The sequence below is a fragment of the Plasmopara halstedii genome, assembly GCF_900000015.1.
Source record: "Plasmopara halstedii genome assembly, contig: Scaffold_350, whole genome shotgun sequence".
Lineage (NCBI taxonomy): Eukaryota > Oomycota > Peronosporomycetes > Peronosporales > Peronosporaceae > Plasmopara > Plasmopara halstedii.
This window is the reverse complement of record NW_020187271.1, coordinates 405,523-428,498: the sequence shown is the minus strand read 5'-3', so window position 1 is coordinate 428,498 and position 22,976 is coordinate 405,523. Positions and strand designations below refer to the sequence as shown.

At 43.5% G+C, this 22,976-nt stretch overlaps 5 protein-coding genes across 5 annotated transcripts; 2 read left to right on the top strand and 3 right to left on the bottom strand.

Annotated features, from left to right (window-relative positions):
- Nucleotides 1-1,666: 1,666 nt before the first annotated feature.
- PHALS_09138 (uncharacterized protein) lies at nucleotides 1,667-4,981 on the top strand (the record flags this gene model as incomplete). The annotated part of the gene is made up of 6 exons (XM_024724584.1): nucleotides 1,667-2,245; nucleotides 2,323-3,550; nucleotides 3,628-3,756; nucleotides 4,667-4,695; nucleotides 4,773-4,852; nucleotides 4,912-4,981. The coding sequence occupies 6 exons, from the start codon at nucleotides 1,667-1,669 to the stop codon at nucleotides 4,979-4,981; spliced, it is 2,115 nt and encodes a 704-aa protein (XP_024575445.1).
- Nucleotides 4,982-5,522: 541 nt separating this feature from the next.
- PHALS_09137 (uncharacterized protein) lies at nucleotides 5,523-11,436 on the bottom strand (the record flags this gene model as incomplete). Its single annotated transcript, XM_024724583.1, has 6 exons — nucleotides 5,523-5,559; nucleotides 5,634-5,696; nucleotides 5,776-5,863; nucleotides 5,952-5,966; nucleotides 6,025-6,070; nucleotides 9,199-11,436. 6 exons carry the CDS (start codon nucleotides 11,434-11,436, stop codon nucleotides 5,523-5,525), a joined length of 2,487 nt encoding a protein of 828 aa, XP_024575444.1.
- Nucleotides 11,437-11,724: 288 nt separating this feature from the next.
- PHALS_09136 (glutathione-disulfide reductase) lies at nucleotides 11,725-13,206 on the bottom strand (the record flags this gene model as incomplete). The annotated part of the gene is made up of 1 exon (XM_024724580.1): nucleotides 11,725-13,206. One exon carries the CDS (start codon nucleotides 13,204-13,206, stop codon nucleotides 11,725-11,727), a length of 1,482 nt encoding a protein of 493 aa, XP_024575443.1.
- Nucleotides 13,207-17,805: 4,599 nt separating this feature from the next.
- PHALS_09135 (zinc-iron permease family) lies at nucleotides 17,806-18,786 on the top strand (the record flags this gene model as incomplete). Its single annotated transcript, XM_024724579.1, has 1 exon — nucleotides 17,806-18,786. The coding sequence occupies one exon, from the start codon at nucleotides 17,806-17,808 to the stop codon at nucleotides 18,784-18,786; it is 981 nt and encodes a 326-aa protein (XP_024575442.1).
- A 300-nt stretch (nucleotides 18,787-19,086) lies between these two features.
- Nucleotides 19,087-20,553, bottom strand: PHALS_09134 (cug-bp-and etr-3-like; the record flags this gene model as incomplete). Its single annotated transcript, XM_024724578.1, has 1 exon — nucleotides 19,087-20,553. One exon carries the CDS (start codon nucleotides 20,551-20,553, stop codon nucleotides 19,087-19,089), a length of 1,467 nt encoding a protein of 488 aa, XP_024575441.1.
- Nucleotides 20,554-22,976: the final 2,423 nt, after the last annotated feature.

Below are 22,976 nucleotides of genomic sequence, written 5' to 3'. Positions count from 1 at the left end.
TGGATCGAACCTAATGGGTAGGTAGTTTGTTGGTGTCTCATGTCCCATGTCCCTGTGTTCCTTGTCCCTATGTCCTCATACCCATGTCCTGTGTTCTATGTTTCGTGTTTCTTAAGCTGATCTTGGGCAGTATAAGTTGCTTGGTATAAACCCACTGTAGTACGCTTGCCGTAATTGTCATGTAAAAGTTCTTCATCGGGGTCGAGTCACCGTCGCCGACTAGTGTTCATAGACATCTCTCCTTTAGGAGAAGTACTCGAAAATCTAGGTTGGGTAGAGTCGATAGGGAGATCACCACCCTCAAAGCTCTACTGATAGCCGTTCGAAGAAGACGAATATGATTAGTCCTTGGGTACATACGTTCACAATAGCACAACTACAATGGAGGTAATTTGCGACTTACAGCAGTCACAATTATGGAATAAAAAAGCCTCGAAGTAGATCAATGGCGGACTAAGCTACTGTACATTTAAGTCCTTGATCTTCTTCTAGTTTTAGTTATATATATTAATGTATACTTTTTTATTGTGGGGTATTTTGTTAAATTATGCTAATTATTCCTAATACAGTACATCTTCTGTTGTGTAATAATTTACGTGCTGGGGTATTTTTTTATTTTTGAAAAGTTGGGATATTTTTTTATATATGGCAAAAGTTGGGGCATTTTTCTTATACTCCCTTATTTTATGTGCGGCTTAATTGCTTAATTTAAATGTATAAATTTCCTCAGATTAATATAGTAAAATCTAAATATATGTTTATCTACTGGCTATCGTACCGTATTATTGTTTGGGTGTGGTCACACCATGCCCATCTGGTGTAGCACACATCCCTGTTGGTCCTCGGTGCATAGTGCACGGCATCCCTTCACAGCCTACCTGGATGTAATGGGTTTCCCAGGTTGAGTGTATAACATTTACTGTACGTTGTAAAGTTTTGTTTCTTTAGAACTGGAGGCACTTATCAGGTTAGATAGGTTAAAAGCCAATTCGCTATGATAATAAACGCTCTTCACCTCATTTTCTCTTTACGTAAGCCAACGGCCCGCTGGAAGCGAGCAACACGCGATAGGTGTGTCAGTTGAAATAATTCTTTCTTAGCAAGTGTGTGTACACGGACAAGCAATTTCCGTTACAATAAGCAAGCTTAACGGTGATTGCTCTGCGCTAACAAGGAATACAAGAATGAATTCTACCTCTTGCATCCATTACATTCATTGGTTGAGCGCTTTCTCAGAATAACAATAAAATTTATTTGACACCCAAACATTATGCTGAAATCAATGTACCACAGCGCGATGGAACAGCGAGTGACACAGATTCGAACGTTACATTTACTACCCCCTTGCAAAACGGGCGGCGCATCGCTGGTCAGCACTAGGTTTTTATTGTGGAGATTACATGTACATTACCGACCGTTTCTTAAATTGCTGCATACGATAGTTAATTTTTAATGCAAATTTGTCAAATCTTTTTGTTTTAAATTGTTGATGAATTTGTGAAAAATTTGTTACATCCCCCTCTATATCTTTTAAGCCATGATTTTCATCCCCTTGCACTGCTGCATCCTGCCCTTAGTTTGGGGGCTTACCCTACTAACGACCGCCGGAACTATCACAGCGGAAAATTCTGCATTCAATGCGGTAGCTGTTGTGCCTTATCAGCACATGAAAACGCACACGCCATCAAAACCGGATGGTGATCGCGAATTGTTCGAGGAGCGAGTTTTTCCTACTTCGACTATGACCGAATTGGTTGGACATGAGCTTCAGCCATTTGCAGATACATTTGTTTCCAAAAACGTGATTGATCAGCTGCATAAGTTGAAGTATGCCTCAGAGAATATGCAGCAATTAGACCATGTGAATGACAACGATGCGATTTATGGTATTTTAAGTGAAATTAAAGACAAAACGAGGCTGTTGCGTTATGCTAAATTGCTAGTTTGGCTCGGAACGAAGTCACCAATGGATCAGAAAGCCGCGATCTCGACTCTATTAAACATTTTGACGACACCTGTGCACACCGAAATTCTACCAAAAATCTTTACAAATGGAAAGAAGAAAAAAGGCCTTTTTTATGTTTTGGCTATAGCTGTGGAGAGGAAATGGTGGTTGAGTATTTCGACGAGTGAGATGTACGAAGCTCTGGGATTCTCTTCCGGCATCAAGGATGATGAAGATTTTGTTAAACAATTGGGTCCTCTAATTTGGGAAAAATTTGACCATTTCGGAGAAGAAGATTTTGTAAAGCTGATGTTGACCAAAATGCGAGAACGATCAAAGGATGAAATTATGTGGGCTCACTTATTTACAAGCTGCAGAGTGACGGAAATACTTTTAAGCCTTTTGACGCTTTGTTTAATGATCTAATCCGAACTGCAGGTGCTTACGCACCCATCGACGCTGTCAAATTTCTAACGAGACCAGATTTTTGGAGTGAATATAATCGAGCGGCAACAGCCGACAAGAGTGTCGCCATGTTGATAGAAGACGATTTACTTAAGCTATCACAGGATGAACTTATGTGGGCAAAATTGATGTACATGCTTCGAGACGACGATATTGCAATTAATTTTTTTCCTGGTGTTTTCGACAGACTTCTGCAAAAGCAAATAGCTGTTACTAATGAACCGCAGCATCTGCCCAGCCAGGTTGTCAGGTACCTGACAAGCCAACAATTTCGCTCAGATTACGACCCTTTAGTTTCAATGAGCAGTTTCAAGGAAATGCTCTCTACACTCTCTACGGATAAAGCCATGTTGGCCAAAGTTTTGTACGTGTTACGGAATGACAAAAGCCTTTCGGAATTCCCTGATATATTGGAAACTTTCACTGATGACTGGAATAATATCGGCGCACATACCAAACAGATTTCTTTAAGGGAATGCGAAGAATTCCTCAAGAGCGAAAATTTCTTTGCCTTTTCCTTGTACAAGCGGTTCATAAGCAACAATCCCGATGCATCTTCGCCAGAATTCATGCGAACGCGATCAACAGATGAAGTGGCCTGGGCTCTCGCTCTATATAACCTGCTAGGTGACCCTAAATATTCGGATATTTTCGTCGGTGTGCTCGACGCTCTTTTCCACTCGTGGGTTGCAAAACCATACAATTCGGTTGCAGCTACAGGAAAGAATCGATTTCTTATCGGCGCTTATAAATTATTACGAGAGAGTAAATCCGATATTGATTCTCGCCAACCAGAACTTTCAGAAGCCAAAATTATACTGGACACACTGCTTGAGCATTCGAAAGATGAATTGATGTGGGCCCGTTTTCTGTACAAGCTAAAACAAGACACAACTGTAAACGTTGTAGTTTCCAAGGTGTTTGACATTCTTCTACAGACAAGAATGTCAGTACACACACCCAGTCAATGTATCGCCTTCCTGACAAGTCCGTCCTTCCCATCGATGGTCGATTTGGATTTATTGAACATATGGTCTGAAGATGAAGTCATGTGGTCCAAGCTATTGTACATGTTGGGCTGCAGCGAAAATGAGCAGCCCAATTCGCTGCACAACTTGTTGTTAAAAAACTGCAACACGGGTGGGGGATGGAAGGGCGAAACAGTTTGTTAAACGTTACAAAATTTTTGAAAAGCGCAAAATTTGGCAAAATGATAGATTACGCGAAATTTTCGAGCGACAACCCCAGTGTATATCTGCTGGAATATCTACAAAAGCAAATAAAAGATGATACGAAGTTGGTTAGCCAGCTACATCAATTGAAGAAATCGGATGAAGTTCTAGATGGTGTGTTACGCACTCTTTTCCTATCATGGATTGGAAAGCCGTCTAACGCAGGTGTAGATTCAAAGGAATTTGCGGAACTTAAAAAAGGGTATGAGTTATTGATGAGCGGACGGCTTTGGTCTGATTGGCATACAAATGACGAAGACAAAGTCTGTTCAATCGTACTCACAGAATTATTTAAAATTTCGAACGATCAAGTCATGTGGTATAGATTTTTGCGCAATTTACGGCAAGACTTCAAGTATGGCACTAATCTGAATAAAGTGTTACTATTTCTTATTAAAACATGGCAACACGAAGAATCAAACGCTTTGATGTGGCATCCACCCAGCTAGACATCCATCGAGTCTGGCAGAGCGTTTTCTCCTGTCAAGCAACGGCACCAACGGCTTGCGATTCGTGGCAGTAACAGATGAAGCGGTCAAAGTTTAAATTGTGCAATCACACAACGTCAGTATAAGTTTTAAACAAGTTTAAATTCTCTTATTTTGTAATGCAAAAATCGTAGAATCTTCTGAGCTTGACAATCTTTGCTGCATACAGAAACGATATGATCATTCGAGGCTTTTGTTATTCTTAGACATCCAAGTCCAAGCAGAAGTAAAAGTTAAAATGTAAACTAACGCCAACATTTTTACTGATAAAATATTCTTCAGCTTTACGTACGCTACACCAATTACCTCGTCTCGCTTCATGCTATTTATCGTTTTTAGAGCTGATACTTCGTCGCATCCTACTTTTGATTATGTCGGCGTATTCATATAGAAAGAGTCAGCTACTCGACTACGCAGGAAATTTCCCGCCAAGTTTTGTGGTGTCCATAAGCCGGTAGTAGCTGTGCTACGTTTTTCAGCCATCAATTGCTGAATAAACAGCTTTAGCACCGATTAATGGTCACACTACGTTAAAGGACTCGCTGAGGACGACCACACGCAGACTGTAAGTGCAGCCAGTGAATTCAGCGTTAATGCATCAATCTTGGACTGAAAAGTGTGGCTTTGTATGATTTAATGTAGGTGGTAGTGGAGGTGACAACAAAAACTGGTGATTCGCTCGAGTATAGAAGCATTTCAGCACCCGCTAATGTGACCAGCAGGTGAACTTAAAGCTGGCTACTCGAGTGTGTTACTCGAGTGTTTGTGTGCTAGTGATTAGCTGCATTATATACTGGATGACGAAAATGAATCGAAAGAATGGACTGGCGAGCTTCCAACTTCAAGTCTAAACACTTGCCGATCTTTAGCCCCTTTCCAGCTGTCGAGGCCCGCCTTGTGAAAATCGAAATTAGTCAAGTGATGACCTAGCGTTGCAAGGAACTGTGTGTACTTTGACGTGGCTACAGTCAAGTGTCTAGCACTTAAAAGCCGAATGTGGCTTTTGCAATTTTATAAAGGCAGGTCCGTGTGGTAAGGAATTTTCTGCGTGGGAAACTTGTCTAGACGATTGCAAGAAAAGCGGTGATGACTTTATCGAGAAGTGTGGACCTCAGACACTTGGACTGCGTGACTGTGTTGAAGCTAATCCAAGTATCACCATGTTTTGAATGATAGTCTTGAGCAGAGCGACGTCGAGTAGCAGAGAAGTAAGTTACAGGACCGTAATTCTTGGTGAGAGGTATTCTATACTTTCAAGTATAAAAAGTATAGAATACGGAGTTGGTCATTTTTCAGTCTGTACGAATCAGCATCGAAAACAGTGAATGTCTCGTGCGCATCATGTTGAAAATCGTTCAAGTGTACTATGTCAAACACATCCATTCCAATTAATCAAGCTTCATTCATATCCTCGATCACGTTTAAAAAGCTATTCAGAGTATAACATTAGATTAGCACTTTATCTCTTCGTCGTCATCAATACAAAAGACACCAAAACTTTACTTGAAAATAGTGGCCGCCAAGTGTATCGTCAAAGCTTCAAACCTCTTAAATTGCTCGAAGGTTCTGATCAATTTATTCGCAACAAGAAAATACTTCATTACTTAACTTTAATAAAGAGATACTCCAGTTTTGTAAAAAATACATGTGAGAGGATATTGCCCGTAATGTACTCGTAATAAACCACCTTGTAGTGCACTTTACACTATAGACATTAAAATTAGTTGCTAACCCTCATGGTGCCACAGCTTAGTAGTAAAGCGCTCGCTTCTCAAACGAGTGGTCGGTGGTTCGATTTCAACTGGTGCCTTTAGTTTCTACCCACAAGATATAATACTGCGATGCGACCGAATGTGTGAAGCGTGTACTAGTTATTCGATATTATGCAAAGTACCTAGCGTTGGAGCCTTCTCTGATATGGATTCGAGACCGGATGGATTCTACAATCCAAACTCACACCGCCTCCAGACATACAGAAGATGACTAGACACAGTCTTTTTATTAGCATGAACGTGCGCAAAACAAGCTCAAAACACAATATGTATTGACTCTATCGATAAACGTAAGCTTCAGTACAGTTCATATTAATGAAGTCGTGCATCTTCTCTTGTTGTGCAGCGGGGCTGCCGTAGTTAAGCGCTTGAGGAAGATTTTTTAGGTCACCGACCTTTCGTCCTTTACAAGAACCAAGTATGAGTTAGCGGATCGCAATCCGCTTACTCCAAAAGTGATAAGGCTAATCGACTTTTCCGTTTCAATTCCACACTGATGTTTATTTATATTTTTATCCTAATTTTTAAAGTTAAGATTTTTCTAAATATACTAAATATATGTAGTAAAACCTAAATACATGCATAACTACTGGCTACCTAGCCCCGTACCGTATTCTTGTTTGGGTGTGGTCACACCATGCACATCTCGTGTGACACGCACATGTTATTAGAGTTTGTGTGTGCGCGGAAATTGATGTCAGAGAACGGATCAGATGACGAAGAAAATCTGAAGGGTAGTGACGGCTCATCATCCCAAAGCCTGCAAGGATTGACGAGGACGTCAGTATAGCCGAAACATTTCTCGCTTACGCTACGAGTACTGGTGCAAAAGCAAACTTGCCTGCCGCATACACGCATGCAATGGCTCGTAACGAGGCAAAACAGTGGCGCGAGGCGATGGACGCCGAATTACGATTGGACTATAACAAGACAAGGACGCTCGTTCCACAGAGATCCATTTAGCGTAAGATGAGTTGGCTTTGGTTCTTCGCTAAGAAACAGAGTGGTGTCCTGCAAGTCACGATTGGTGACAAAAAGGTTTAAGCATAAGTACGGCGTGGTTTTCTTCCAGACTTATTCCCCGGTGGCCAACATGAAATCGTTCCAAGTTTTACTGACAGTTTTTGGCTACGAAATGGAACAGCTGGACGTCGACACCGCCTTTTTAACAATGTGCTGTGAGGTCGTATTTACATGGAAATTTTCGCTAGATGTCACGGGATGTCTTGGCCACGTATGGACACAAGCAAGCTGCAACTGCCTGGAAGAAGATGATTGATCAGAAGTTGTGGAGCGGATCAATGCCTCTACGCGAGAAGTGTTTCTGACGTACGTCTGTATGTCGATGAAATGATCGTTTCAGCGAAGACGAGTAAGGATTTTCTAGAGGTCAAAATATGCTAGAATGTGCTTTAAATGAGGAATTTCATCATGGTTCAGTTCATCTTGGGCATGTAAATAGACCATGAAAAGACAGCCGCAACCTTAATGACCGAACAGACACGCTACATAGACGACGGATCGAGCGACTTGGCCCGAAAAGCGCCATGGATGTCAACAATCTGTGTTCGTCCAGTCTTATACTCTCGACAACACAGTTTCCAACTTAACTAACTGGGCGTTTGGCGATGTGCTCGATATAATACCGCTCGCTAGTTGGCTGTCCGCTATATATTACAGCGTTTATCCGTCCGGACATTACTTTTGTCGCCACGCAGCTGTATCTTATTCTTATATTCTCGGGTAAAAACATGAGATCGCCGCGATTCGCGTACTATGCTTTTTTAAGTCAACTCGTCATCACGAGATCATCTACCAAGGTGATACCGGAAAAGTGGTGGTCGAAGCCTTTTCCGATGTATACTAAGGGGGTACAGACGCTCTGTATTGAATGTTTTTATCAATTTTCGGTTGTGTTTAAGTCCAGGTACCAGAAAACCGTCGCACGGAGCTGCGCAGAAGCCGAGTATATGGCTTCCGGCTTATGTACACAAGATGTTCTTTGGACGCACACAATGCCCAAGGACATGGGTCATGAGCAAGAGGCACGCAGATATGAGTTATAGTATAACTTTGGTAATCAGCGAAGGCTACCACGCTCGTACAAAGCATCTGGACATTAGGTACCACATTTTTCGGGAGAACGTTCACCATGGATTACTGAAGATCGACGAGTTCGAAACAAAGAATCAACTTGCACACATACTGACGAAGGCACTCAGAACCAAGATTCTCAAGTTTCTGCGCGAGGCAACGGGTATCAAAACCAAGTCAGCAAAAAACCACACCAAATATTCGCGTTGAGTGGGAGCGATGAGAATACTCCGCTAAATGTGTGTGTGGCGACTTGACAAATATTGCGATATTGGCCACGATTACCGTTATGATTATGCATATTGCTTACAAACATAATGGAATTCGCTTATGAGTGGCTTCTTGTTACGGTGTAGCCACACCAAGGTGTGATGACACAACCTTGTGTAATCCACACCTTTGTACGGTCACACCATCTTGTGTGACACGCCCTTTCATACAAGGGTCCGTGCAACCCTGTCACAAAAAGCCTAGCAACTACTCCTTCACTGCTGGATGTGCGAGTCCCACAATTCTCAGGCGCAGCAGAGATCTCCCAAAACGAAAGCTATCCTCTTCTCATCGAAACTCCAGACGTCCAGACTACTATCAGTTCGTGGCTGGTTTCAAGTTAGTCCTGCATGCTTGCTTGGCACTTCATTGTCTTTTACATCAACAGAGTTCATGCTTGTAAAATATGTTAATCCTAACATCGCATTATGTCCATGTGACAGAAAGACCCGAAGGGAGCGAGTTAGGCAAAGCGCTATATACTCGGGTAACTCATAATTGGCTACAATTTTACCAGTTATGAGTTAGTACTTGGCTACATCTCGGTGGAACAAACGTTTATTAGTTATACGAGGTTATGAGTTACCCGGATATATTGGTCATCCGACGATTGTATATATCATCTCACTAACATTCAAAGGTCAAAATGTCACTTGTGCATCGATCAGCTGGATAAAGTATTCCCTTCAGGCTTGAAATCTTCATTTATGGCACTGATAGAATGAATTCTCAAGCGACTTTATACTAGCGCCACAACATTTGTATAAAAATCTACCGATCGGTGTACGCAACAGTTCGCTCACAATAATGCAAATAGTTCTTGTATTTCATTAGAAAACGTGTAATGGTCAACATTCTACAATTCAAAATTTCAAAGTGTAATCACTACGTGCTGCAGATTTCGGGGTACAAAGACGATTTTGGATCCAAACAGTCTTTTGTCGTCTCTCTGCCTGCAGCGCTTGGATCAATCGATTCACTTTATACTGCGGATCCCCATCTTTTCGTCTACTTTTCTTGACCCTAGTCAAATCTCTTTCACCGTCGTCTCCCATCATGTTTCCTATTACATCAGAATTTGTATCTTCCAACCTAAACGGTCGTTGAAATGGTGCAACTTTTTGAAGTTTGAAACTAGTGCATTCAAAATCTGCATTCTCTCGTAGCTTCTGACTTTTAAGTACAGTAGATGATCGATTTGATATGTTATCACAATTTGACGTCAGAAAGCTGGAAAAAATGGCATCTTCACCTTCATTCTCCATCCCAAGACGCTTTTCCATTGAGGCTAGTAAACGGTTTAGCGGTTTATCATGATTGAATACACTTTCCAGACGTCGTCCTTCATTGACCCAGTCATCAACTTCGTCAATTGATGAGAGCCCTAGCACACGTTGTCTTGCAACCTCTGCATCTCTCAAATCACGTTTTTTCGCCTCGTCTTCTATCTGTTGTTGTAGCTTCTTGTTCTCTTGTTCCTCGTGCTCCCGTTTTTGACTTTCTTTTGACTCAGCGGCTTCTTTCGCATCAATCTCAAGTACGTGCCTGAGTCTCAGTATCGAAAGATTAAGATTTTCGATAACTTGCCGCTGAAGAATTTCTTGATAGGTGTCGTCTCTTCCTGCTGATTCGTCTCGTGCGGCAAAAGCTGTTAAATTCTTAGGATCTTCTTTCATCATCTTACTCTCGGTTTCAGACACCCACTTTGCTCTTTGCGGCAAAGCATCCCCATCTTTTACATCACCAACCGACATTTGTGCTTCAATCTCTTGAATCTTCTGGTGTGTGTAAATTCGTAAAGCCCTCATCTCAGCATTCAAAGCACCTTCATTTTGAAACGAGATATCGACGCTTTCGAGTTGCTCCAAGACTCTGTCAATATCAGCTGAGCAAGTGAGCAACTTTCCATGCATGGGCACTGACTCGAGAATCTCCATTTCTCGAGCCCTAGCTTCTTTCTCTTCCTTCTTTTTCTTCTCCTCAGCAGCCTCTTTCTCTTTTGCTTCGGCTTCTTTTGCAGCGACGGCAGCAGTCTGTTCAGCCATTAGATCGGCGTTTTGGCGCTTGACCATCTCTGCAAATGCAACATCAAGCTGTGACACGATCGTCTGAGTAGTAGATTGCATCTCCATGCTATCAGAATTATTGTCGACATTCACGTCTTCATCTTTACTTTCCATGCATTCTTCTTGAAATCGATTCTCAAACGGCTGTAAAGCTTCATGGAGCAATTCATGAATAGTATTTGACGCATTACGAACTTTCAATGCTGTGGTTACACAAACATCAGAAGTTTTGAGATAGTCTTCATCAATTTCTCTCCCTTTGTCTGGTTCTTTATTAGGTATCATCTTGCTTCGCCAGCTAGCTCGAAGCTGTCGAATTTCTGCTGCGAATGAATCCTCTGTCTCATCTCCTGACTCCTCAGGAGGTTGAGACTGTGGAGGCGATTCAAGTGCTTCTACTCTTGATCTCATCTCTGGCATTTGCAAGTATTTCAGACTGCCAAACCTGGAAGCTTGACGATTTAAACGCGTACTTTTATCCAATTTATCATTGTCTTGTGCTCTGATTTGATTGCTAGTACTGACCAAATTATTTAAGTCGCTGATCTCGTTCCTGATTAAAGAGTCGACTGAATCTGTAGAAATTGGCTTGGGGCTTTTCTCCGATTCAGACAATGTGGTCGATTTCGATAAGACTAGAGATAGTGATGGAGGAGTGAGCGAGCGTGATGGCAATACTAGCGACTTCTCCTGAAACGTTTGCCGCTGTCTTGCCGTAGCACGACGACGTCTACCCATAAGAGACGGTTTATTCCGAAGCGCGTTTTCAATTCGTGGCATTGAAGGCACAATACTGTCATCATCGCTCAAATCGTATTGCTGAGTGTTTTTCACCGTTCTTTGATTGGATTTGTATTTAACAGAATCAGCTATCCGTGCACGTGAATTATTTAATCTTTGTTTTGGTTTTGAATACTTCAAATCAGATGATGATGAGGCATCGTAATCTTGTTTTGATTCATTCGTAGCACCTTTGTGAAAATCGGAAATGAGTTCATCAAGTGACAATTCCTTTCGATCGTCATGATTATTTCCCCAGCTTTTGGAAACCTTTGACGCTCGTTTATCTTCGATCGGCGATACGAAGGACAACTCTAGAAACATGCTGACAAAATGCAACGGCCAGCACAAAGATTACTATCCGTTACAGTCCGTTGCAAAAGCTATTGTCGTACTAAGCACACAAGGAATGATCTCTAATAATCTGAATAATGCTACTATTTGTTCATCTCTTTGATCAAACCATTTCTACCATTACATACGTGTTTCTGACGATTCACAAAAAGCAACTGGAACACAAACTCAACAATTCGTTCATAAGCTTGTGAATTACAACATCGCCTATATCTGTTACTCTGATCGAACAAAGAATAGCATGTTTATTCTTACCAACTACTTTTTGGCCGCCGGCGCGGGACGTGGTGGTTTTGGTGACACCACGATCTTGTCTTTGATCATTCCCCATGGTGCCATGGTCACTAGTTCTTCAGAAGCCGTTGGGTGAATAGCCACAATATTGTCAAAGTCAGCCTTGGTCGCGTTCATCTTGACCGCAACCCCAAAGCCCTGAATCATTTCGTCTGCGCCCTCACCAGCTACATGCACGCCCACTACCGTTTCTTCTTCACCAACAGTCACAAGCTTCATTGCTGTCTTGCCCTTCCGTTCCGGATCGGCCATGGCATGCAGCAAATTTACAAACTTGCTTGTATAAATTTTGATATTTTCTTTGCCAAACCTCGCAATAGCCTCAGGTTCCGTGTATCCAATGGTGCCAATTGGAGGGTGACTGAAAATGACAGTTGGAATTTGGTGATAGTTTAAACACGCGTCTTTTTCACCACCAAAAAGACGGTCGGCCAAACGACGACCAGCGGCAATAGCCACAGGTGTTAACTCCCAACCAGTGACGGTGACGTCACCAATGGCGTACACTCCGGGCACAGTCGTGTTTTCTTGAGCATCTACTTCGATATAGCCGCCGTCCGCAAGCTTGACACCAATTTCTTCGAGACCAAGATCTTTGGTACGTGGTACCCGGCCAACAGCGAACAAGATCGTATCAAAATTTGTAAATTCTTGTTCTTCTCCATTCATAGTTACCACAAACGTTAACTTGTCATCATTCGATTTTTCAATACGAGTTGCAGACATGTTCCGTACAAATTCAACTCCTGCTTTCTCCATCTCTTCATTGACAAGGTCACGCACAATTGGGTCAAACTTTCGTAATACTTGGTCATGTCGACAAAAGAGCGTTGTGTCACTCTTTAGCATGTTGAAGATGCCTGCCAACTCGACAGCAATGTAGCCAGCGCCGACAACAGCCACTTTCTTGGGTTGTTGCTCCAGTTTAAAAAATCCATCACTATCAATAACATGCTCTTTACCGGGTATATCTGGGATATTTGGGACACCACCTGGAGCCACAAGTACGTGTTTGCCAGTGTATATATGGCCAGCCACTTGAATCTTGTCTTTCGCGACAATTTTCGCGATTCCTTGAATTACATCTACTTGAGCATTGCTAAGATTTCGTTCGTAAATCCCATTTAATCGTTGAATATACGCGTCGCGTTTGGTCTTCATGTTGGCCCAATCAAAGTCACCAAACTCAAAGTCTTTGGCACAAGTGTTGATACTATAGTCTTTGTTACGATTTAAATGTTCCACGTGTACAGCTGTATTGAACATAACTTTCTTGGGTACGCAGCCAAAGTTCACACACGTGCCACCAAGACCCATACCGTCAAATTCTCGGCCACGTTCAACAACGAGAACCTTTGCACCACATGTGGCTGCACGACGAGCGGAGGCCATGCCACCGCTACCACCTCCGATAACCATAAAGTCGTATACCATGTCAGTACTCATGTCTACAGGAAGGGGGGCGAAAGATTGTGGCTTATGAAATTTACGAATATACCAATAACAAAAGAAAAGAAACAGTGTTGGTGTTTGTACATCAATTTGGTGGTGAGAATATATATTTTGATAATATAATCGAGAGGCATACTTTTCGCCAGATAAATATCTTAAGTTAATTTGAACAATACTCAAGAGCCATTACTTTCAGGGATCAATCTCTTGAGATTTATAGAGAACTTTTTTTGCGGGCCATCTACTCATATCTTAGGTACTGGAGTAATTTTCTAGATATTTTTTTCTAGCACAGCAAAATTACAATACGATCAACGAAAAAAACTGTTTTGAATATCCACGATTTTCGTTTTGAACCTGTACAACATGCTTGAGTCTATTACATCTGTTCTTTAAGAAAACATGCTTGAGCTAGGTCAGGTTCCTGTAAGCATAATTTTTGCGGTAATATACAAAATTTGAAATTTTAGTGAGTCGCGCTGAATGAATAATTCTTACGAAAAAATTCTATTTCGTCGCAATCCAGAATGGTGTATACCACACAACAGTAGGACGTCGAAGGGTCACCCAACTATGACTTCTTGGGTATGCTGATTGGTTCAGGTCATTCTTAACTGGATTGTCGCGCATTCAGGACGATTTTCGGGTTCTTCGAACAATCATATACTGAATTACACAATATTCAAATTCTGAATACATTATTTCTCTACCAGCAAATTTAGATGCTGCAACATCTTGCGCTAGCGTGAAAAGATAATCGAGGTTTACGATGGTATTGTGCATGCTTCTCGGTGTGCCTTCGTTGGTATGCTCGTTAATTCTTTGATTTGGACGACGGATCCTAGTTTCTGTCCTGTCGTCCTATGAAGACGTCTTTCAGCGGCTGAAGAAAATGAGCGTTTTCAGGCCGCTTTTTATGTCCCAAAATGTTTGTGCCGTCGCGAAAGACTTAAAGATATACTTTGAGCAATCGGACGACGTCGTTTTTGAGATTGGTTCTCACAGTGATTAGGCGCATGATCATTTCGTTGGCAATGTTTAAATATTTCGCCTAGTGGGGTTATATCAATGGCAGCTACCAACACCCCTGAGGCAATGCGTAACTCACAAATCGTAGAACCTAACAATGACTATTTTAAGCTCTTTGAGGTCTATGATACGCCCGGAGCTTGTGTGACTGTGGATTCGGCTTTTTCTCGACTAGACTCCCATTCCCCTTTTAAGTCCTCTCATGCTTTGCCACTCACATCAGGTGCCAAGGAAGCTCTTAGGGCTCAGTAGGCTACATTAGCACGACAAGCTGCGGAGTGGAGAATGCGACCTTTCCAAGTTTTTTTAGAATCAAAGACCGTCTCATATACGAATAGAACGGTGAAAAACACATCTGCAAATGAAAGTACTGATTTTCAAATTCCGCACCAGTTTTTTTTAGCTTAAATCAAATTTTAATAATGTATATGCCGCGCTTGAGCATCGAAGCATATCGATTTTTAAGAAATGATTTCCAATAAATAACTTAGGTTGTAGTCTTTATTTTTTGCGCCAAAGGCCATTGCTATCATCATCATTATCATCCTCATCTACTTTAGCATATTCTTTGCTTCACGAAGAAATCTATCTTCTTTGCACTTTTCTTTATGTCACTTTCTTCCTTCTCGTCTAATTTCGTTATCGCTACGTTCCTCCTCACGCTTGATTCCCTTGACTTCTCGTTTTTGGAGTTCCATTGCGCGCTCATCTCGTTGCAGCAAAATTTGCATCTTCATCATTGATAAAAGTGGATTTAAGTTGGTATCCGCTTTCTCACGTTTACGAATAAGTGGTGTAGCTTCATTGCCGATCCAGTTCCTTTTAGTTCGAATGTGAAGGACCCCTGCACTTGAGCCTTGCCCAAACCAGTCGCAGTTTCAGCAAATGATTTCCCTTCAAGATCAGGAAAATTCATGGTCGTCCGAGCGCGACCCTCTTCGCTATCATCGCTTGCTTCCTCGAAGAGACTGTCTTCTGGTCTTCACATCCACTTATCATATACCGAATTTGTTTTGCTTGGTTTACATTTGGAGGGATCAGAGAATTTCTCGTAGGCATCCTGGTTAATGAAACCTTCTGAAATTCCGCTTTAAGCTTACCACAGTTTGACCAAGACAAGGATATCTTGATTCGTGCTCACGAAGGACAGCGTCCCATCCCGTGTCACACCGAGGGAGACTATCATTGAGCAAATTAAGACGCGAGTCCACCTCATGCTGTGTGAAACCGCCTAATTTGTTTACCACTTTTCCGCGAGGCTTCACTGCTCCTCACGATGGACCCGTTACACGGTAGTGCCACTGAGCAGAACTGTCGCAGCATGACAAAGACGGCTACCGTCAAGACTTAGCTTTTCGACTCGCGATATGCAGTCGCCCTTCAACTCACCTAGTTGGCACGGGAAACTGCGTCACCCTATCACTCCCAATCTATACTATTCCTGGCATGGAAAACACCAGCTAATGGCAGTGGTTGACCTTTCCGCCTATCATACTACGACATACGATTGCTCTATCTTTGCCAACAGGGACACACTCGGGAATACCGCTTTATTCCACCCCATCTTGAGACCTCAACTCACTGTCCCTGGTGTTTTCCGAAATCTTTTTAAGGCACTTAGCAGTGTTTTATTTAATACGTCGGACAGGCCCAAGTTCTGTACTAAAGATATAGTAGCGCTGAGCCCGCGCTAAACGAGATTCTGCCCCTGAGAGGTGTAAACGCATGACTCGCCAACGCCATGCCAGGGGAAAGTACGCACTTACATTAATTAAGTACGGTTCAGGGAGTTCAACTCACACAATACCTTAAATTTATATCGCATATCCTGAAAAACGTTCTACGCTACCAAAGTGCTCAACTTCAAAGGTATAAAGTGACCTCCGACACTTCAACCAGTGGCCCTAAGACGCATGGAAATCGTAGCCGTACTTGGCAACCTCTGTACCTCCGCGTACTGTCTATTGATTTCAACAGTCACGCTTTGTACGAAATTGCACGGCGCTTTAGAATCTATCAGGTTTCTTTACGGCTTAGAGAAGACCGAGACGTCAACATCCTTGGGCTGAGAGCATCACCCCTTCTTGGAAGGAGCTGATCTTTTAAGGGCTCGAATCCAATCGCTACGACATCCGTGTGATCAAAAGAATCCACTCCTTTGCCAGCAGGCGCAGGGCAACATTTTCCACAACTAGTTCGCTCGACGAGGCTCGATTCTTTGCCCCTCTTAACCAAGAGAGAGGGTGGATCGCAAGGCGAAGATACTTCGTACTGTTGCAGGTGAGCCATTCGCGAGTACCGCGGAGCTATTCATCAGCTAGAAAATATCACTTCTTCCTCAGAATGGCTGAGGTCCATAATCTCTTGCAAGCTAGTGTATTCGCCCTCCGTGGTACAAGAATTTTTCTCCGCATTCAGTGCAACCCATCGTTTAGTCGAAGAGGTAGTGAACGCGGAATGTCGTACTGAGAGCTGCACATATACAGAGATCCTTCATGATGATAGGGACTAATACTTCAAAGAAAGATTGAGACAAAAAATGTCATCGTGAAGATGAGCAAGATTTTTACGCACACGATACGCAAGGTTGGGCGGTGCGAGCACCCGCGATATACATCGCTACAAATTGTTTCATGTTGGGAACGCCTTTTATGCAAAGGTTCTGCGCATTAGTGTCCATCTGAGCGTGACCTCTTTGCTTGAGACTCACAGCGCCACGCGCTGTTGCTCCGTCTAAACATAGCTGTCTTCACAATCGTCTAGTTTCTTCTCATCTCAAAGGAAATGTTTTCTTCGAACCTGCCTTTTAAAAGCCGACGATCAGATTTAGCGGTCTCGCGGAATGTACCATCATTAATTTCACAGGCGCCAGGTGTGGTCGATCCTGAAGTATCTCATTTTTGCATTCTCATATCTCCAAGCGAGAGATTACCACACCCTGGACCTTTGGTCGCCTGTTCCTGACTCCGTCGAGACCGACGGTAGAATAAGCCTCCTTACATCTCACATTATATCCCAACAAACGATGCAGTCTTTTCACGTCTCAATTAACTAGAGGAGCTTACAAGATAACTAGGTACTTCAAGGCCCTGGATCTGCTCCTGCCTGCTTGGGTGGAGCGTACGGACCCAGCCTCTGTATGTTTGTTAAGACAAAATTCTCAGGTAAAATCTTTCTATGTGCAAAACGCGTGGCTACCCCGCTGCGCTTGTCGACGATCCGACCAGAGTAAAACGTTATTTCTCACGATAATCCTGAGAAATTACGTTTTACCACATGATATTTGTCTGAAGAAGCTCATGTGTACCACTGATCTCGTTTACAGAGTGCAGACATCGGTATACGTTGGTACTTTTGATTATTGCATCATTTCTCACCTGTTAGCTGTTATACATAGAATCTTATATTTCTGTCGAAAAAGTATTTTGTAATCTTGCATAGATCAGATATGAAGAATTTTAAAGCTTTGGGTAAAATTTATTACAGGTACTTTGTAATTTCGTCGAATTTTTCCGAAAAAATTCAAGACACTCAATGATTTAGTGTTTATCGCTACCCTCGACAATGAACGATGTGACGCTTTTTAAGCTCGTCTCCATTGTGTGCATTTGGATCGTAGGACTTGTGGGTGGTCTTGTCCCTGCATGTCTAGCCTCGCGTCATGAGAAATCACCAGCAATGGGTTATCTGAATGCCTTTTCTGGGGGGGTGTTCCTGGCTGGCGGCTTTTTCCATCTATTGCATTCTGCTATCGAGAATCCAGCGCTGTGCAAATGGTCTACGGAGGAAGAAGGTCGTTACGAGTTTCCGTATGCGGAAATGTTTTGCACTTTGGGATTCCTTGGTCTTTTACTGCTAGAGCAAGCGGCACAAGCTACAATGGATGCTAACGACAAAGTCATTGAGTACATGCCTACTCAATGTGAAAACGATGACGAGATACGTGGAGCCACAGAGAGTGACGACACATATGTAGAAGATTTGGATGAAGAGAAGCAGACTCTCAGGTCAGGTAGTTCTGAATTTTTAAGTTTTAGTGCCCCGAAGAAAGCAGAAAAAGGCTCAAAGGCTGTTGCGCTGGTACTCTTCATAGCTCTATCCTTTCACTCAGTATTGGAAGGACTAGGCATTGGTGCTCAAAAAGAGACAGCATGGGGAGTCTTTCTTGCCATTATCATGCACAAGGGACTAGCAGCTTTTGCCCTGGGGTCAGGACTCATACAGAGTGCCATGCCTGTGATACACGTTACGATATATATGGTTGTCTTTTCTTTCATGAGTATTATTGGCATTATCGTGGGTTGGATCATTGCTGCAGACTCATCTGAAGACTCGGCCGCAGCTGGTATTTGTGTAGCTCTTGCATCAGGGACATTCATATATGTTGCTGTTATGGAAGTGATTCCGCATGAGTTTCCACAACATAGTCATGGAAGGAGTGAAGATCACACTTATGAACACCACAAGTCCAAAGAAACGCTAAGGAAGTCAGTTGCACTTGTAGCTGGCTATGCCATCTTTGGTTTACTCGCTAAATGGTCGTAGTGAATATATAATACAGTTTATTACATAAAGATCTGCTAACAAACGGAAACAGATTGCAAACGGACACATTAAGATTCACATACAATCTTCTTCTGAATGCTTGCGCTACACAATAGTTTCGATTTGTTCGTTTGATCTTCAGTTCCACTTGTTCTGCCCTCTCGATGCTCCTTTCTGTGTCTTTTTGACTCTTCCATATCGCATCGCTGTTTGTACACGGTATTTTGTACACATTACGCAACCAAACTCACCGACGGACTTGACACGATCGACTCGAGTCACAAAATCACTTTTTGGGGCTTATGCGTCAATGCGCAGATTCTGCACGGCCTCGTCTAGTGACGCGTCGACGCCGTCATTGCCTTCTGCGACACTGCTAGGAGACTCAGCGCCATCATCTTCATCGTCAAAACCATCGTCCAAACCAGAATGGTACTCTATATTCGCTAGATCGTCATCATGACAAAGAAGACTGCTGCTTGACATGTAATCAATTCTCTGGTGTATACGCTTGTGCTGGACTTTTAATCGCTTTGAACCAATCTGAAATCCATTCATGCTAGCAATAGCAGCGTCGGCAGCTTCCGAACTATCATAACTCACGAAACCAAAGCCTTTGCTCTCTCCAGTAATCTTGTCCATATACACTTTAGCACTTATGACAGTACCAAATGGTGCAAAGGCAGTAGCCAAGTCAGCATCCGTTAAATCGTGTGGCAAATGATAGATAAACAAATTGGCACCCGTGGGACCCTCCAATTGGCTAGTCGTACGTGCGGCTTTCACTGCTTCAACTGCTTGACCTTGCATTTCTACCAGACCACCAGACTGCATATCATAGCTACTAATTGCAGCGCCCACATTCGGCAGACCGTTAAACCCATATGGACCAGCTGGTCCCGCCGCAAACCCATACGGATTGTAATATAGAAACGAGTTTGTAGGGCTTGCTGGGCCTCCACCAGCACCTCCAACAGGCGATTCGAGACCAGCCACAGCAGGATTTAAGCCTACTTGTACCCCAAACGCTTGCATCTGCTGCATGTATTGCTGCTGAAGCTGTTGCAGTTGAGGAAACGCAAGTCCTGCTCCAGGTGGCAAAGGCCAGTATGCATTTGCTGCAGCCGCCATATTCCGTGCACGTTGAAGACGCTGACGACGACTGTCAGCAAATTTTACAACAAGCGGCGACGTACCACGGTCCATTGTGATATTTCCATTAACGTCATCAATGGCTGCAAGAGCAGAAGTACGATCCTTAAATTTAAGAAAAGCACAGCCCTTACTCAAACCCGTTGAGGGATGACGCAAGATATAAACTTCCTCAATCGTACCATAAAGCTCAAAAACCTCTCGAATAGCGCCCTCATCAGCCGTTTTTGGAATCATGCCAATAAAGAGTTTATGCTCTTGAGACGCACCAGCCTGCCCCTCAGCAGGACGCACTTGTAATGGATTGATACTATGCGGCAGCGTGACCTTATTGTGAAGTTCTATCACAGCCTTTTCAGCCGCGTCACGGGTAAAGTACGAAGCAAAAGCGCAGCCCCGATGAGCGCCTGTGATCTTGTCGCGAATGATCATTAAATCTTCTAATTGGCCGTAAACCTCAAGCACAGGACGCAAATCATCTTCTTCCATGTTACGCGGCACTTGGCCAACAAAAAGCTTCACAGGTCCGCTTGGCTGCTGCTCGACGTACGTTTCGACATAGCCTTCGACATTGTCAGCGCCATCGACCTCAACATCGTACTGCGAGACGTCCATTACGAGAAAATGAGAATACGAATAAGGGGACGACGAAGACGTGGACGTGGACACAAGGCACGGACACACACAAATGAGAGGGAGATGATGAAGCCGAAAGTTACGCGAGAATACAGAAACTACCGTCTCGTTGGTCAGGGCTAATTATATACAGTATTACATAAATTTTAGGCAGGATCGATTGGGCAAAATAATGCAATCAGAGTCTTATCATATACTGAGGACGTTGTTGGTCCATTTTAAAACAACACATATATACCGCATTATACGTGCAAGTAGTTGGCCATGCCAGATCACATCCATATGCTTTAAGAGCATTTTTGGATCTACAATTGCCTTTATCTCTGCAAGTTCTACCCGCAAGCAACTTCCCAATGAAGTACCCAGATAAAACCTTGTCAGTGCACGCACTTGTCCATGTTGGTAAACCACTTGTAAGCGCATACATCGCAAGCGTTTATTACGAATGTCCACATCCGACTTTCCGTGCACAGCATATATATATATTGTCGAAATACATTCATGCACCGGCACACTATGGTATGAACAGCTGCGCCATCATACGATAGACCATCGCTGGTGCATCGGGCACTTCCTGTGTATAGCGGACCCTAGAAACCCACTTGAGATACTTACCCAAGCGGGATATATCGTTGCCTCTTACAAAAGTCAATCGAATTCGTCAACTAGGTCAAAGCATGCAGCTGATCATACTGTTCTGCAGCACATCCTGAGCAGCAGGCTGGTGTAGCTCGTTGCTTAGAGGAAGCTAAGCTAAGGTCACCGACGTTACGTTCTTTCAAAGAATCAGTACAAGTGCAGCGCATCGCAATCCGCTACCTCTAAAAATTAAGCCTTACCAAGGCAAACGAACATCTCTGTTCAAAAACGAAAATGCATTTAATTTGTTTTAGTTGCAGCAGAGCTGCCAATATCTAAAACCTAGGTTTTCCTGATAGTAATGTCAAATTAATATAGCAAACCTGATTAACATTGTAATATGCATTACTACTGGCAACTTGCGCTTCTTGCTACGGTGTTTGCAGCGGGGCTGCCGTAGCTTAGCGCAGAGGAAGCGTAATTTAGGTCACCGACCTTTCGTTCTATACTTAGAACAAGTACGAAATAGCGGATCGCAATTCGCTTACTACAGGCGTATATTACCCTAGGCTAATTACCTCTTCCATTTAAAATTCAAAATTGATTTTTATTTATTTTTATATCCTTATATTAATTCCTAAATATACCAAATACGTATAGTAAAATCTAAATACATGCATAACTACTGGCCACCTAGCCACATACCGTATTCTTGTTTGGGTGCAGTCACACCATGCACATTTCGAGCGACACACACCCCTGTTACCAGGGTACGTGTAACCCCGTTACACCCTCCCCCATTAAGATTGAGAGTTTTTACAGTTTCAATCGATTATTGCCTCAGCGAGGCTCGCGTGTCCGCTTAACACTGCAACTTAATTCGTTGGAATTAAACAACTTCCTTGCTCAATGAGCCCTGTGTCCACGACACGGAAGTCTCCAAGTCTCGCTGGTTCTGACAGCGAGCACGGGCAGAGCCCAGCTTCGTCTCCCGCACGCGGTGGACAGTGCGTCCGCGGCACCGAGGGATGTACACCCTAGGCTCGATTAGCACGAGCGTCGCGCTTTGCGCACGCTATCAGTGACGAGTGACCTCGTTGGGGATGTGGAGGTGGTCGACTACGAGTCTGACCCCTTTTCCCGCATGGGATGACGAGGAAGGCGAGCTGCGCCAGCGTCGTGATTCGAGCCCTGCTCGTGCTTTGTGGACCCCATGTCCGTTTCCCGACTTCTCGTCAACCGAGGAACGTGGTGTAATCACCAACGACCTCGTCAAGGCACAGATGTGGCAGCTTGAAGCTGCCCATAGGGCGGCTCTAAAGCGTGCCAATCCACGGCCGGTCATTCACCCTCGTGTGGAATATGGTTTCCGCCCAGCGGGTCCCACTGTGAAAGCGAATGACGCGGTAACTCGATCGTTACGCGTCCACATCATCGGGCCCCCGGTCAGAACGGAAGATAAACTTGCCAAACAGAAGGCTCTTCGAGCTCGTTTCTTGGTTCCACAAGAATTTCTGTTGGAAGCTTATCGCACTTATCTACGTGCTCAACGAGGTGGCTCTCGTGTACCCGCAATACGGACAATACCTGTAGTGCTCGCCTCTGGCGAGAGCACTTCAGATGACGAAGCGCTCTTTGTGTGATGGGTGCAACGGCACCGAAAGCATTCCTCACTGTATAACATACTGTTGAGCCCCAAGGAAGTGGACGTGCGTGTAGAGCGACACCTCCGATTTGAGTTTGGCAAACTCAAGACACGCCGTCGACTTCCTTCCGATTGTCGCCCTGCGACGTATGGGCTAACCCCTAATGCTCCCGCGAGA